At 38.3% G+C, this 15555-nt stretch overlaps 2 protein-coding genes across 8 annotated transcripts in view; one reads left to right on the top strand and one right to left on the bottom strand.

Moving 5' to 3' along the window:
* The window catches only part of kmt2e (lysine (K)-specific methyltransferase 2E), a 69388-nt gene extending 56903 nt beyond the window's left edge, over positions 1-12485 (top strand). For both annotated transcript variants that reach the window (XR_007933665.1, XM_051919947.1), the window contains one exon: positions 12246-12485. Coding sequence is in view for 1 of the 2 variants with exons in the window: in XM_051919947.1 (XP_051775907.1) it covers positions 12246-12251 (6 nt within the window). In the remaining variant the exon portion in view is untranslated. The remainder of the gene's footprint in view (positions 1-12245) is intronic.
* srpk2 (SRSF protein kinase 2) overlaps positions 1-15555 on the bottom strand; it is a 64237-nt gene that overhangs the window by 6014 nt on the left and 42668 nt on the right. For all 6 annotated transcript variants that reach the window (XR_007933668.1, XM_028808673.2, XM_028808663.2 and 3 more), the window contains 2 exons: positions 14822-15104; positions 13301-13846 (listed from right to left, as the gene is read on the bottom strand). Coding sequence is in view for 5 of the 6 variants with exons in the window: in XM_028808673.2 (XP_028664506.1) it covers positions 13301-13846; positions 14822-15104 (829 nt within the window). In the remaining variant the exon portion in view is untranslated. The remainder of the gene's footprint in view (positions 1-13300; positions 13847-14821; positions 15105-15555) is intronic.

The following is a 15555-nucleotide window of genomic DNA, read 5'->3' as shown; positions in this document are numbered from 1 at the left end:
CATTTGACTGTTCGCACATGCAGGATTCCAACAGTGTTATCATACGTGCACTGAATGTATCAAATTCCCTCCCTAAGGATTTGTCCTTTTTCATATAAACCTGCCTCCACTAACTCTTCACTATTTCAATAGGGGTCTTTTTCTGCAGATCAAGAGACAAAAAATGGAATGGACCACTGTGTACATCATGAAAATAAAATAAATAAAATGTGGAATAATAATACAAAAGCATACTGCCACAGATAAAGAAAGGAGTATGGTCACTTACTCAAAGGCATCAAACTGCCCATACGTCAAGACTGACAAGATGAATGTTTTATTAAACATTATCAGGTTTAAAAAAAAAAAAAACAAAACCTGCTCTGTCTTTCTACACAGGGCACATATATAATGCCCAGAGAGTTAACACATTCTTCCAAAATTTCTTTGACCTATCAAACTACAGTTAGGTCCATAAATATTTGGACAGAGACAACTTTTTTCTAATTTTGGTTCTGTACATTACCACAATGAATTTTAAATGAAACAACTCAGATGCAGTTGAAGTGCAGACTTTCAGTTTTAATTCAGTGGGGTGAACAAAACAATTGCATAAAAATGTGAGGCAACTAAAGCATTTTTTTAAACACAATCCCTTCATTTCAGGAGCTCAAAAGTAATTGGACAAATTAAATAACTGGAAATAAAATGTTCATTTCTAATACTTGGTTGAAAACCCTTTGCTGGCAATGACAGCCTGAAGTCTTGAACTCATTGACATCACCAGATGCTTCGGTTTCCTCCTTTTTAATGCTCTGCCAGGCCTTTACTGCAGCGGCTTTCAGTTGCTGTTTGTTTGTGGGCCTTTCTGTCTGAAGTTTAGTCTTCAACAAGTGAAATGCCTGCTCAATTGGGTTAAGATCAGGTGACTGACTTGGCCATTCAAGAATTTTCCACTTCTTTGCTTTAATAAACTCCTGGGTTGCTTTGGCTGTATGTTTTGGGTCATTGTCCATCTGTATCATGAAACGTCGCCCAATCAATTTGACTGCATTTAGCTGGATTTGAGCAGACAGTAGGTCTCTGAACACCTCAGAATTCATTCGGCTGCTTCTGTCCTGTGTCACATTATCAATAAACACTAGTGTCCCAGTGCCACTGGCAGCCATGCATGCCCAAGCCATCACACTGTCTCCACCGTGTTTTACAGATGATGTGGTATGCTTTGGATAATGAGCTGTTCTACGCCTTCTCCATACTTTTTTCTTGCCATCATTCTGGTAGAGGTTGATCTTGGTTTCATCTGTCCAAAGAATGTTTTTCCAGAACTGTGCTGGCTTTTTTAGATGTTCTTTAGCAAAGTCCAATCTAGCCTTTCTATTCTTGAGGCTTATGAGTGGCTTATACCTTGCAGTGCACCCTCTGTATTTACTTTCATGCAGTCTTCTCTTTATGGTAGACTTGGATATCAATACGCCTACCCCCTGGAGAGTGTTGTTCACTTGGTTGGGTGTTGTGAACGGGTTTCTCTTCACCATGAAAATGATTCTGTGATCATCCACCACTGTTGTCTTCCATGGACGTCCAGGTCTTTTTGCCTTGCTGAGTTCACCAGTGCTTGCTTTCTTTCTCAGGATGTACCAAACTGTAGATTTTGCCACTCGTAATATTGTAGCAATTTCTCGGATGTGTTTTTTCTGTTTTCACAGTTTAAGGATGGCTTCTTTCACCTGCATGGAGAGCTCCTTTGACCGCATGTTGTCTGTTCACAGCAAAATCTTCCACATGCAAGCACCACACTTCAAATCAACTCCAGGCCTTTTATCTGCCTAATTGATAATGACATAACGACGGACTTGCCCACACCTGCCCATGAAATAGCCTTTGAGTCAATTGTCCAATTACTTTTGAGCCCCTGAAATGAAGGGATTGTGTTAAAAAAATGCTTTAGTTGCCTCACATTTTTATGCAATCGTTTTGTTCACTGCACTGAATTAAAGCTGAAAGTCTACACTTCAACTGCATCTGAGTTGTTTCATTTAAAATTCATCATGGTAATGAACAGAACCAAAATTAGAAAAAAAGTTGTCTCTGTCCAAATATTTATGGACCTAACTTTACAATAGGGTTTCATCAAACCACCTTTTCTGTCTTTAATTACAAATTATAGCACAACGGTTCTAAACGAAAAACACTGAAAGCATTCAAAAATGAATCCAAAAGGCATTTCCCACATGGTTTGGTTTGGTTTGTGCCCAGACCCTTCACTCACCTTCTTAGTTGTAATTCTCTCATTGTTTTGTTTTACGATCAAGGAGGTGGGGCCAACCATTAAATTAATTAACCCAGGTGTTAGCACATGTGACAAAGTACAGTCACCTGAGGACTATACAAGGGCCCTTGGTAACATCAGATCTTTCTGGAGGATTTATTTCTTGTAATGGTCCTCTTGGCTCTCCTTACTGCTTTGAGCAGGTTATTACACCCTTTTACTATTTCTTGTTTAATCCTCAGCTCTGTAGTTACTAAAGTGTTGTTTTGTTTATGATATTTGCCTTTTTTCCGTTACAACATTACTAGTTTAAGTTCCTGTGTTTTTGCATCATTTAGTCATATGGGTCAGCTCAGGTTGGACGGTTGGGAGACAGACAGTCAGACAGGCGAGATTGCGTTGGTTTCGACATGTGCAGATGAGAGATGTTGGGTATATTGAGAGAAGGATGCTAAGGAGAGAGCTGCCAGGAAAGAGAAAAAGAGGAAGGCCTAAGAGAAGGTTTATGGATGTGGTGAGAGAGGACATGCAGGTGATGGGTGTAACAGAACAAGAAGCAGAGGACAGAAAGATATGGAAGAAGATGATCTGCTGTGGCAACCCCTAACTGGAGCAGCCAAAACAGGAAGAAGAATTATGCTTTTGGACTATTTAGTTTTTTTTCTGGAACCCTTTGGCTTAGATATGTATAGGTTAAACTTTGGCCTTGAAGATGCATACAACTGTTTTATATTTATTATCATATTTGCTACATTTATTCCATGTTCATTTATTAGTTAATCATTTAATTTAATAAGACTTTTTATTGTAAATTATCAGTGGGATTTTATTGGTTAGACTGTTTTTTTGGGTAAACTAGACATTTCTGCATAAATAGGGTCATGGCAATATGAAACACTATCATGCTACATAGGAAGAGACTACAATGAGATTATAGTAAAAAGTAAAAAAAAAAACAATGTAGTGAAAGAGATACTAAACAAGGTAGGAATCAAACTTGACAAACTAAATGAGGTTTAAATTCCCTATATTCTAAAACTGATTAGAATTACTTGGTACAGAATTTTGAGATTCTGAAATATTACAATAAGGCAACTGCATGGTTTTCATTTCATTGTAATGGATATTGCAGTGCCTAGCATTGCTACCACAACTACAGAGTCCTGGGTTCAAATCTTTCACAGTCTATCCTCACATGTCTTCTTCCAATTACTCCTGTTTCTTCCCACACCTCAAAGACACACAAATTAACTGGCCTAATATGAGACAGAATGTGTGCAACAGGTTCCCTGTAATGAACCAGCACCACATCGTGATTTGTTTCCTCCTTCCATTGCCCCAAATGCCACAGGAATAGACTCTGATAATGCATCTGTTCACGCCAGCTCACTGCAGTGTAGGACTGTGGAAAGTCAAATTCTATTGGTTAAATACATCTGCCATTTCCATTTGCTACATTTTCACAGTTCCACTAAAAAAGCAAGCTGACACATCAGATGGCGTCTATGAAATACCATTTATGCCAAAATAAAGTAAAATGTCAATTATGAAATAACAAAAAAAGAACAGCAATATATAAAAATGATTTTAAATAAAAATCATCTAATTATAAAATGCAATGCCATTTTATTTTGGTTCAGTAATGCCTTATATTTAATTATTGAAGGTTTCATTTCAAAAGTCTTTTTCTGTTTAATACTGCTGTTATTTAGCAGTGGAACATTCCCGAATAGCAATTTTAATGCTGTGCTGTTTATTTCTGAATGCATTTTATTATGGAAAATTTCATCAACAAGACAAACCATTTCCAATTGATTAATTCTTTTCAGTGGATTAGTTTTTCCTCATGGCAGGCAGTAGGCTTCCAAAATTCTTTGGTGCTAAGTGGCAAATACATCAAGGCAGTAAGAGTTGGCATGGTTTTGCTGACAAAATATATATGGATAATTTAACATTTTGTAACTGTGCCAATGATGGACAGGTTTATTAAATGGTAATAAATATTACTTTAAGAATCTAATGACCTAGTTATACTTTCCTGCTGTTACACTATTACTAGAAGCATTTTATAAAATAAAAATCAAAGACAAGACACTGCTAGTCTCACATTGTTCCCACTCTGATTTCACCCCTTCTCATTGTCACTCGTGATCTTGCTCCATGATCCACCAAAAACAATCCCACAAACTCTTGCATGGGGCTGTCATTTATCCTTTCTATAAAAGCCACCAGTTCCCATGAATTTTCTCAAGACTCGAAAAACTGCAAGGGCTCTCTGTCCCTGTCTAATGGGTCACTGTCACTGAAGCGCTCTCTTTCTTCTTCATCTGCAAAATGAACTACCCAAACTCTTAACTGCTCCTTACTTTGTCAGAGTGCAAGTAGCACTAAATATCTTTGGAAGCCTACTGCCTACAAGCTGGAAATTATACTTGACAGCAAAGGAATAACCAACTGGAAAAGGTTCAGTTTGTCAGTCTTTGAATGACAAGTAACAAAACCATCATGAAAACTGGCATTTTGAAATACACAGTGCTGGCATTAAAAGAGGAATTTCAGAAAAGTTTCATTGTTAAATAAAAGTCCTTAAAAACAAGGCCATTTTAAAATAAAACCTGCAATAATTAAAAGGAATGGAAGTACATTATTGAACAAAAATAAAAATGACATTGTAAACATTTGAGAAGGTTTACTTACTTAGTATGCTTTTTCACAATTTATTGACTCATATGTTTCATGTGATTATTTCATAATAAACCTGTTTTCCAATCTTTGCACAAATGGTACTCCATAGGTGTCGGAACATAATCCATGAAGGTGCAGAATATAATACATATTAAAGCCAAACTTACTACAAATCCTTTCTACTAAATGAAAGAAAGGAAAAAACAATGATACAATCTGCAATCTATATTCCTAAGAAATCACACAAAAAGATTGTAAACAGAAAACGTTACAAGCCCGGCACTTAGTGCAACAGAAGTCTGCAGTGCTCCATTGAGCAAAATGTTCAATTCACAGCTGAAAACTCACTTTTTCCAGATTGCATTTTACAGCTGCTATTTCTGTATTTTTTGTACTGTAATTTTTATGTATACTTATGTAATCATGTTTTCACTTTAATTAAATTCTTGGACAACTACAGGCTTTTCACCTGGTTTCTTGCTTCTGTGATATATGTTTACTTGAATTTATCTGCATTTTAACTTATCTTTGATTGCATGGTGGTTTGATCCTCCCCTACCCTTGTAGTCACACTGTGTGAAAAGCTGATATATATAAAATAATGGATAATATATACTGTATTAAAACCACATAATTGAAATCATATCTAAAACATGCATGCACAGTAAACAGTGGACACAACATTGCCCTAAATTTAGACAAATATTACACAAGCATTGGGGCTAAAGCGCTGCAATGAAAACCACAAGCCTGCTGTTTCAGTCCGCAGTTTTAACTTCTTTACATTTACTTATTTTGCTTTCGCTTTTACCCAAGGTGACTTACAACGTTTATGATGCAATTGGTTACACTTCTTTTTGGTTTTCTAATTGGAGCACAGGCAGGTCAAGTGACTTGTTCATGGTAACACAGTGGCAGGATTGAACCCACAACCTCTGGGTTTGAAGCCCAAAGCTTTAACCACTACACCACAATGCCTCACTGAGTGATCCACAGCTGGAAAACTTACCTTATCAGTGTTCAAGTGGTAAACTATAATATAAAATAGCACAGAGAACACGCATTTGTGAATTATCATTTAAAATAATGGATGTCTGTTCATTGTGGTGACTTCTTATACATTTTCTAGTTAAAATAAACTAATGCTATAGATGTGTAGGATTCCTTTGCATTTCTATTCACAAATTTAAAGACATTAATAAGACAGACAAAGACAACAGTTAACAGTACAAAAAAAAAACACAAATTACTATATAGAAGCTAAGACATACTGTACACTACACAGTATAAATGAGGTAGCAACCCCTTATGTCTGGACCATCTTTCTATACTATTATATATACATACATACTGTACATATACACACTGCCTTTACATCTACAATATACATCACATTTATCTACACAGGATTTTGCTCCTATACAGAACGGTCCTTTCCGAGACAAGCTAGCACAAGCACGCACACCAGGGCAGTCTGCGTCAGCAATTAACCATACAGCATATCTGGAGGAAGAGGTCACTGTAACTGGAAGAAACATGTATTAATACAAACAAGATCCACACAGTTTTAACTAAACAAACCAAGTGCTTCCTTTTATAATTCCTGCTAAAATTAAACAGGAATTGTTCAAAGCAGAAATATATTGTCAAATCTTCAATGATTATTTTGTGTAATAAAGACTTCTGCAGTATCTCAGCTAGTAAATTTGGGTTTGGACTATCCATACTTGCATTGATTAAATTATTAACTCCAATTTGTATATTTTACTATTGAACAAACAACTAGTCCAGGCTGTCAATTATCACCAATGCTTTTCACAATTGCTGTTGAATCCCTGGCTTTAAGACTCTCCACATCTGCAGTGAGTAAGGAGATTATAAAGGAAGTACCTGAACAAAAAACTCTTTTCATGCTGTATTACTCATCCAAACTCATCACTGCCATATGTACTCAATCTACATGGAGGTATCTTATAGGTCTGTGGGTTCAGAATCAAATTTAATAAAAGAATACTAGCAGTGAATACTCTTGCATATCAGCTTAAACTTGAAAACATTCCTCTAGCTTTCTTACAAAAACTCAAATACCTAGCAGTTATAATGACAAAGAATTGTAACAATCTATTCAAGTAGGATTTTTGCAGACGGATGGAAAGCCAACAAGATGTTATAGATCAGGTTTGCCAAACTCAGATGGTGCAAGCCACAGTGCCTGGAAGTTTTTAAATAGGGTCGCTTTCTTAATAAGTGACGTATTACTTTTGCTAATTAAACACATATTTACCTTGGTTTTAATTGACATGCTTTTAATTGTTTTATTTTTTTTTTCCAGTCAGCAGTAAACCAATAACAAGATGTGAAGAGGATCAACAGATGATCAGATCACTTGATCTCATTTGCACTTGCATGTCCATCTTTCAAAACCTGCTTCAGTAAAAGGAACAATTGAAGGTTGGAGAAAAACTGATCTACTGTGATTCACAAAAAATTTGGATAGTGTGCTTAGTAAAACTGAAAATGTAACGTATGGCAAAATGACAGCACTAACAAGCTACAGAAGTAAATGAGTGTAACTAACAGTAAGAATTGCCTTCTAATTAAGAACTGCGTTTGGAGTGAAACTAAGATTGAAACCCCCGAGTTACAGTAGCTTATTCACTGCCATTTCTTTTTTCAGTGTATTCCTCTCTCTCTCTCTCTCTCTCTCATACACATACCCACACACTGCTCAAAAAAAATAAAAAAGGGAACACTTAAATCACACATTGGATCTCAATGTACAAAATATTCCAGTGGAAAATCTTTACTGAGTAATACTGTGTAATTCGTTGAGAACAAAATGATGTAACAATGGTGAATGGAAACCAAAATCACCACTCCATTGAGGGCTGGATTCAACATCACACCAAAAGTCAAAAATTGAAATCACAGGCTGTTCCAACTTGCGTGAATTTCAGCATGGCAACTCAATGTGACTCTGAAGTGTATATGGCCCCCAACATGCCTGCATGCACCTGATGAGACAGCGAATGGTGTCCTGGGGGATCTCTTCCCAGACCTGGATTAGTGACCTCCTGGACAGTCTGTGGTGCTACTTGGCAGCATTTGGATGCACCATTACATAACATCCCAGAGCTTTTCAATTGGATTCAGGTCTGGGGAACGTGTGGGCCAGGTAATGACATCAATGCCTTCGTAATCCAGGTACTGTCTACACACTCCGGTCACAGGAGTCCAGGAATTGTCCAACACCAGGAGGAGCCCAGAGTCCACTGCACCAGCATAAGGTCTGACAATGGCTCTGAGGATTTCATCCCAGTACCTAACAGCAGTCACTGACCCACTGCCAAACCGGTTATACTGGATGATGTTTCAAGCTGCATAATGTTCACCATGGCTTCTCCAGACTCTCTCACATCTGTCATGTGAACCTGCGCTCATCTGTGAAGAGAACAACAGAGCCAATGGCAGAACTGGAAATTGTGTATTCGCTGGCAAATACCAATCAAGCTGCACAGTGATTTGCTGTGAGCACAGGTCCCACTAGAAGGATTTAGGCCCTCATGCTACCCTCATGGAGTCTGTTTCTGACAGTTTGATCAGAAACATGCACACCAGCAGCCAGCTGGAGGTCCTTTTGTAGGGCTCTGGTAGTGCTGCTCCTGTTCCTCCTCAAACAAAGGAGCAGATACCGGTCCTGCTGTTGGGTTGATGCCTTTCTATGGCCCGGTCCAGCTCTCCTCTTGTAATAGCCAGTCTCCTGTTATCTCCTCCATGCTCTTGAGACTGCCCTGGGAGACCCAGCAAACCTTCTTGCAATGGCACATATAGATGTACCATCCTGGAGGAGCTGGACTACCTGTACAATCTGAATCGGCTGCAGGTACTGCTTTATGCTACCAGTAGTGAAAAAGACACTAGCAAAATGCAAAACTAGAGAAGAATCAGTCAGGAACGGTAAAGAGAGAACAATTGTCTGGGGCCACCACCTGCAAAACCATTCCCATTTTGGGGTTTGTCTTGCTGTTGCCTCTCCAGTGCACCTGTTGTCATTTTCATTTACACCAAAACAGCTGAAGTTGATTCACAATGGCTTATGCTTCCTAACTGGACAGATTGATATCCCTGAAGCTTAACTGACTTGGTGTTAGACCGTGATGATTAAGTGTTCCTGTATTTTTTGGGCAGTACACATAAACAAAACAAAATTATTTTTTTTTAATTAAATACAAACTATTATTTAGCTTAAAGTGCCTAAAGGCCAAATACAAAAATCTGAATCTTGCAAAGACTTGAGCAGAAAGGAGCATGGCACTACATAACTTCCAGTTTTACTACTGGGTCACAAATATATGTACTTTGAAATGACTGAAGGAAGGAAACTGTACCTGCCTGGTTAGCCTTGTAAAGGAAATCCTGTTCAAACTGTTTTCTGTATGCTTTTCTCTGAGCTCTCGCACTTAGTAACAATCTGTTGCTAATTTGCCACCAATCCACTGGGGCAGCATTTGCTCAAAATAAGGTGGCAATGTAAGACACAGTGTAGGGCTGAGATGCTCCTGTTCCTCATTCTTACAAATGATACTCATTTACGCAGGCCACCCTTAACTTATGCAGTGTTTAGCTCGTAGAAGTCACTTTCTATTTGGATATTTAGAGACCTCTGCATTGACAACAGGTTTTCATCCTTTGAATAATTACACCTCAAATGCAATCTTCCAGTACTACACTACTTTCATTACATGTAAATTAGAAACTGTGCATGGGTGGCACGGTGGCGCAGTAGTAGCACTGCTGCCTTGCAGTAAAGAGATCTGGGTTCACTTCAGGTGTTCTCCCTGCGTGGAGTTTGCATGTTATCCCCATGTCTGCGTGGGTTTCCTCCCACAGTCCAAAGACATGCAGGTTAGGTGCAATGGCAATCCTAAATTGTCCCAAGTGTGTGGTGGGTGTGTGTGCCCTGCGGTGGGCTGGCGCCCTGCCCGGGATTTGTTCCTGCCTTGCGCCCTGTGTTGGCTGGGATTGGCTCCAGTAGACCCCTGTGACCCTGTGCTAGGATATAGCGGGTTGGATGATGGATGGATAGAACTCTGCAGAAAGAAGCCCACCAAAGTTTCCCTAATCTTCCATCAATATCCATGGGTGAAACTGTACAATCTACTGGCAAAGATGTGGCCAGTATTTCTAGACTTGACCATCTTATTTCAGAGTGCACCCCTAGATGATTTAAGGAAACATCAGAATCTAAATCTTATAATTGCAATCACAGATACTGCATGGAAACTAAATATTAGCAAAATATAATCTTGCTAAATTTGTGGAGAGCAAGGTGTAATATAATAAAAAATTATACATTGTTTGAATGTATCTAAACTTTACGGAGAACACTATTGTCAAGTATCTGACTTGCTAAGGCACATATTTTGGAACTGCCTGACACTCATATTAGTGTGAGGAAGGAAAAAACAACCTTGGCTAATCTGTCAGATAATTTGTGTCCACAATTACTTCACATGCCCTACTAACACTGCTTAGGAGAATTGTGCTACCTGAAAACACATTGCTCATCTTAGCTCGCTGAATTTATGGAATCCCATTTCACCCTCTATTACTCTGTTGGAAAAGGTCTTATTTTAATTTAAAATTAGAAGACATTAAATTTTCTTTACAGGGAATGGACCTAAGCTTTTATAATTTAGTAGAATTGTTTAACATTGTGTTAAAAGAAACAAAAATTGGTCTCTTGGAGGAACTGCTATATGTTGGGTGTTTGTTCACCTAGCTCTCTTAATTGGCTAGAAAGGTGCTTATATAGATTTGATTTGATTTAGAACACAACTGTACAAGTAATCATGACTGAATTGCTGTTTCTTCAGTTTCTAATTCACAACAATGTAATTAAGACAACTAAAATAAACAGTCATTTCAAGAACGTGAACACAACACTGTTGGAAAAGATTTTCACTGAGGTGCAAGGAGTGAGTTTACATTGTAGAAAGAAAAGCAGTTTTGTGAGATGTTGCGTTCGCTGTTAAAGTTAGCTCTAATATGGGTTTCTTATTTATTGCTAGCTTAATTTATTGATTGGTTCAAATGAAAACAGAATTTCTCCATAAACAATGATGACATTATCTTCTACCTTATTCAGCAAGCACTGCTCACACACGGATTGGATGGACAGAGCCTTGTGCTGTTTTATTCTAGTGAGAAATGTTTTAACACTTATAGCTGAGTGGACCATCCAGTCAGTGTGTTTGGCCTTTCCAAGCAGTACGAGTACCACTGGAATAATATTATAAATTGTAACATGCTGTGGATAACAAGTGAGGCAAGGTAGAGCTGATTGATCCTCATGCACACTTGGGGGTGTGGGGGGAAATGAAAATACTTTATTTATTGAGAAATGTTTGCTCTCTTTCAAAAATTATGTACATTCTGCAGACAACTGGTAATCTTAAAAGGAACCTCTCTTGTCATATCATAAATAGCTTAGATTACCCATTTTTAAGTGGAGATTTCAAAACTAGGTGTACCAGTCAACATCTTGGTAAAACTAGAACTGGAAAGTACTTTAATAGCTTTTATCTGTCAACAACTGAAACATCTGCTAGCCAAGAATGAGACATCAAAAGATAAACGTTGCCTACCTGGAATATCAATTTTTTCCTCCTTGATTTCTAACATGAAATCACACTAGAACACTTTGTGTCAATATCTCCTATTCATGATAGTGAGGTGATGATAATAAAACAAGGCAAATATATTTATAAAATGTAACTTACAAATTAGAGAAAAGCAAAAAACTACCAACATAATCCAATATAACCTTTATGATATAAACTTTAGGGCTATACTCTGAACTTCCCTTTTCATTTAATTTACATTTCTGCATAACTTTGTGTTGAATAAACTCACAAAGGCTCTAACTTCAAACTGTACCTGCCAAAGTGTTCAATTGTTGTGCATATATGGATGCCATTTAATTTACAATACACGAAAAAAAGCCATCTAGAATAAACCTGAAAAAATGCTCATGTATAGCTTTAGTTTGAATGAGGCAATAAGTCTGCAAGTAAAATGCAAACTAATTCTCTTTGGGAATGTTGAACACAAACAAGTTTATTTTTTCCCCCCAAGCAGACTGAAAATGTATTCTGAATATACCTGTGACCAAGTGTGCTGTTTGTAATAATGGTGGTATCAAGCATGCACACATGGGGGACACCTTCAGGGTTTAAATAAGACAAACAATAAAACCCCAAGTACAGAGGGGTGCTGTCACTAATCACATCTCCTTTTCCATCTACAGTTCTGAAGTTCACTGACCAAAAGATGTGTGACCCAGTTTCCGCTTCCAGCCTGAAGCCCTGCTTTTCCCGTTGGTGGTATAAAAATCCAGAAGCCACCAGAAGTCTGAGTTCATTATGGAAGGATGAAATGTTCATCAGCTAATTTAATTTACTTTGTTTGGCTTCGATCACGTTTGCACCTATGTGTGCACTTTATTTTCTATGTTTTTGACGTCATCATTAAACAGCTGGTACCCCAACTCTTTGCTCTGTGTGACATCTCCTTCTTGAACCCTTTATAGTGAATATTTAATCATTCAGTTAAAAAAAAATACACCAATCAGCTCAGCTAAGGAAATATTCCCAAGTATATTACAGCTTCTATTTTTGTAATATATCACAGAGTCTGCAGACTCCATATCAACAAAATTTGTTTTGTACAGCAAGCAACAGTAATTTTTTTTAAAACCAAACATTCAGCGGCCATTCACTGCAGATGTAAAAGGTGTTGAACCTTTCCGCCAACTGACTCTTTCCACTTATTGTATACTGGCAAAATTTACAGACTATTTAGTCAGCAAATCTCAGATCACCATCCACTTTTTTTACCAGCAAATGTTTAAGTGATTCATATTTTTATTTATTACAATAAGCCCCCTCCCTCCCCAAATCATCCCTATTTAACGCAAATGACTTGAACTCTTTCTCCCAGTAAATCTCAGACTGTCCACTTTTAGCTCATCTAAATACCTTTTTGTCTTTTATTCATTAAATTTTAAGTAAAAAAAAAACAAAAAAAAAAAAAAACTATCCTATCCTCCAATAAATATCAATGGCCCTATTTTTTTCTGCAAGTTCTCATTGTTTCTCACCAAGATTTCCCATCCAGCCCTGCCTCTGACCATGCCAGAGTTTTTAAGGCCAAATGATGCCCACTTCCCAGTAAACACAGGAGTGCTCCCTCTGGTTATATTACATCCCTAGCAGCCTTCTTTTGTCAACTATGCTCCTCTTTATGTAAGCCAATCTGTGTTCCATCCTGTGCCCCAATACCACTTCTCTCCCCCACACTCACCCTTAGGCAGCTCTCCAGTGCTAGAGGCTGACACTGTACGGCTGCGGTCATGAGATGTACTGCTGCCTTCTCGCTCACAGTTGTCAGGTGGTGAGTTGCCAAAGTCCGGGAAGCGTGGGGTGGTCCCACGATGTCGACCATTAGCCAGCTGTGGCACTTCTCCATTGAAGTGTTCATATGAGCTGCTGTAGGGGCAATGGGCATCAGAGATGCTGCGGTCCGCCTGTGCAACTGGAGAAATTTCAACGTGCTCCTCTTCGTCATCTTCTTCCTCACAGTCCTCTTCTTCAAAGCCCTTTCCTGCCAGGGACATGGGTCCATTCTCCATGACAATGTGCCCATTGGCTTTGGGTGACTCCAGTGTACCAATCTCACTGCATGGTGCTGTCACTGTCAGTAGCTGCCTCTGTTCCTCCTCTTTGTCCTCTGTTGTGGCAGGGGTATCTTCCGTTTCATTACATTCTTCTTCATCTTCATCTTCCTCATCATCATCTTCATCATCATCTTCCAGCACCTCTCTCTGTAAGTCTTCCTCCTTGTCTTCTTCTAGAATACACATAAACATGAGATAATGACCACACAGTTTAAAACAAGACAGGTGCTCAATCTGGTAGAAGCCAAAACTAGATACACTTACATACACCAGCAAATTATCTAGTGTCCCACGGGAAAACATGGTACACAACAGGGGTCTCCAACTTTGGTCCTAGAGAGCTACTGTGGTTTCAGGTTTTCACTCTTAAAATTTTTAATTAGTGCCCAGTGTTTGTTGCTAATTAATTTATTTTCCCTTCGTTTTAATTGAGTTTTTTTCAGATTCAGTCCTCTAAACTGCTTAATGTTTTTCCTTAAACAGCACCTAATCAGAACTGAGATGTGAAGTGATCCAAAAGATGACCAGCTAAGTCGGGGCCTCAAACTCTAACCAATTTCTTAATTAGAAGCAGATTCTTGTTGTTAATTAAACCCATAATTTAATTCCATGGCTTGTTGGTGTTCTCCTTCTGCCATAGCAGACATTTCCAAAACTGGTTACTTTCTTTTTTCTGAGCAGATCATAATTACTGAGACCTTCACCTTTCTTTATTTTCGTATATCAAATGATGGACACGGGATGCTGATCATGTATTGGCTTGTTTTGTATCTCATTATTGTCTGGCTGCTAATTAAGGAAAAAAAACAATTAAGGGGTCTGAGTCTTAAACAGCAAGCAAATATTATGGCAAAAGAAGTTCATTAGCACCAAAATCGGGTCATTAATTAAGAAAAAAGGTTAGCATGAAAACCTGCAGCCACAGTAGTGCTTCAGGACCAGAGCTGGAGACCATTGCTTTACAAAGTATAAATAGAATATGATATCCTAGAGGTCAGACAGATAAAATGGGAAGGGACTGTGTTGCCATTGTATTAAAAAAAGTGAGAAAAAAGTGTGTAAACAGCCCAGCAATACAGTGACCACATGCCCGCCAGCAGTCAACATCCAAATGCAGTGATAAGTGTACACAAAATGTCAACCCTCACCTAGCTCCTTTGTACCATCCTTGCTGCAAGAGAGATCCAATTCTCTGGCTTCTAGTTCCTCTGGATGCCTCTGTGTCTCCTCATCTTCCTCCTCCTCTTCGCTGCCTGCAGCCAGTGGGGGAGGGGAGGGGGCAGCATTCAGCACTAGCAGTTCCTGTGCTCGGTTCTGTTCAGCCTGACGCTCAAGCTCCTCAATTTCCAGCAAGCGACGTTCCAGAAGCTCTGCCTGACGTTTCTGTTTCTTCTTTAGCTTCTTTTTCTTGTTCTTGGAAATTTTTCCAACCTACGTTAACATAAATGGGGTCAGACAGCCACTTAAACAGCCACCCCAGGAATGATACACACTTCATTGTCCTACATTAAATCAATTTAGAGGAAAGAATGCCATTTAGGGAGGCTACCTTATAAATCCTACTTTCCTAATTTCACCAAAATGATAAATTCTAAAGGACCTCAAATATTATTATCTACCACACCACTTGATAATTTACTGATGTCTACCATTTACTGTATTAAGAAAAACTTTCAAGCATTTGTGCGAAATTTTCCCTTAACTAGTTTCCATCTGTGTTCTTGTTGAAGAACTAATTTTAAAATAACCGCTAAGATCCACTGTACTAATTTCCTTTATATTTTCAAACACTTCATTCATGTTGCCTCTAAATTTCCTTTTTCTTAAATTGAAAAGTTTCATCTCCTTCTATCTTTTCTCATAGTTCATACCTCACAATTTT

This window comes from Erpetoichthys calabaricus, chromosome 1, assembly GCF_900747795.2.
Source record: "Erpetoichthys calabaricus chromosome 1, fErpCal1.3, whole genome shotgun sequence".
NCBI classification, from domain to species: domain Eukaryota; kingdom Metazoa; phylum Chordata; class Cladistia; order Polypteriformes; family Polypteridae; genus Erpetoichthys; species Erpetoichthys calabaricus.
Note: the sequence above shows the minus strand (reverse complement) of the source record. Positions and strands in the feature narration are given on the sequence as shown.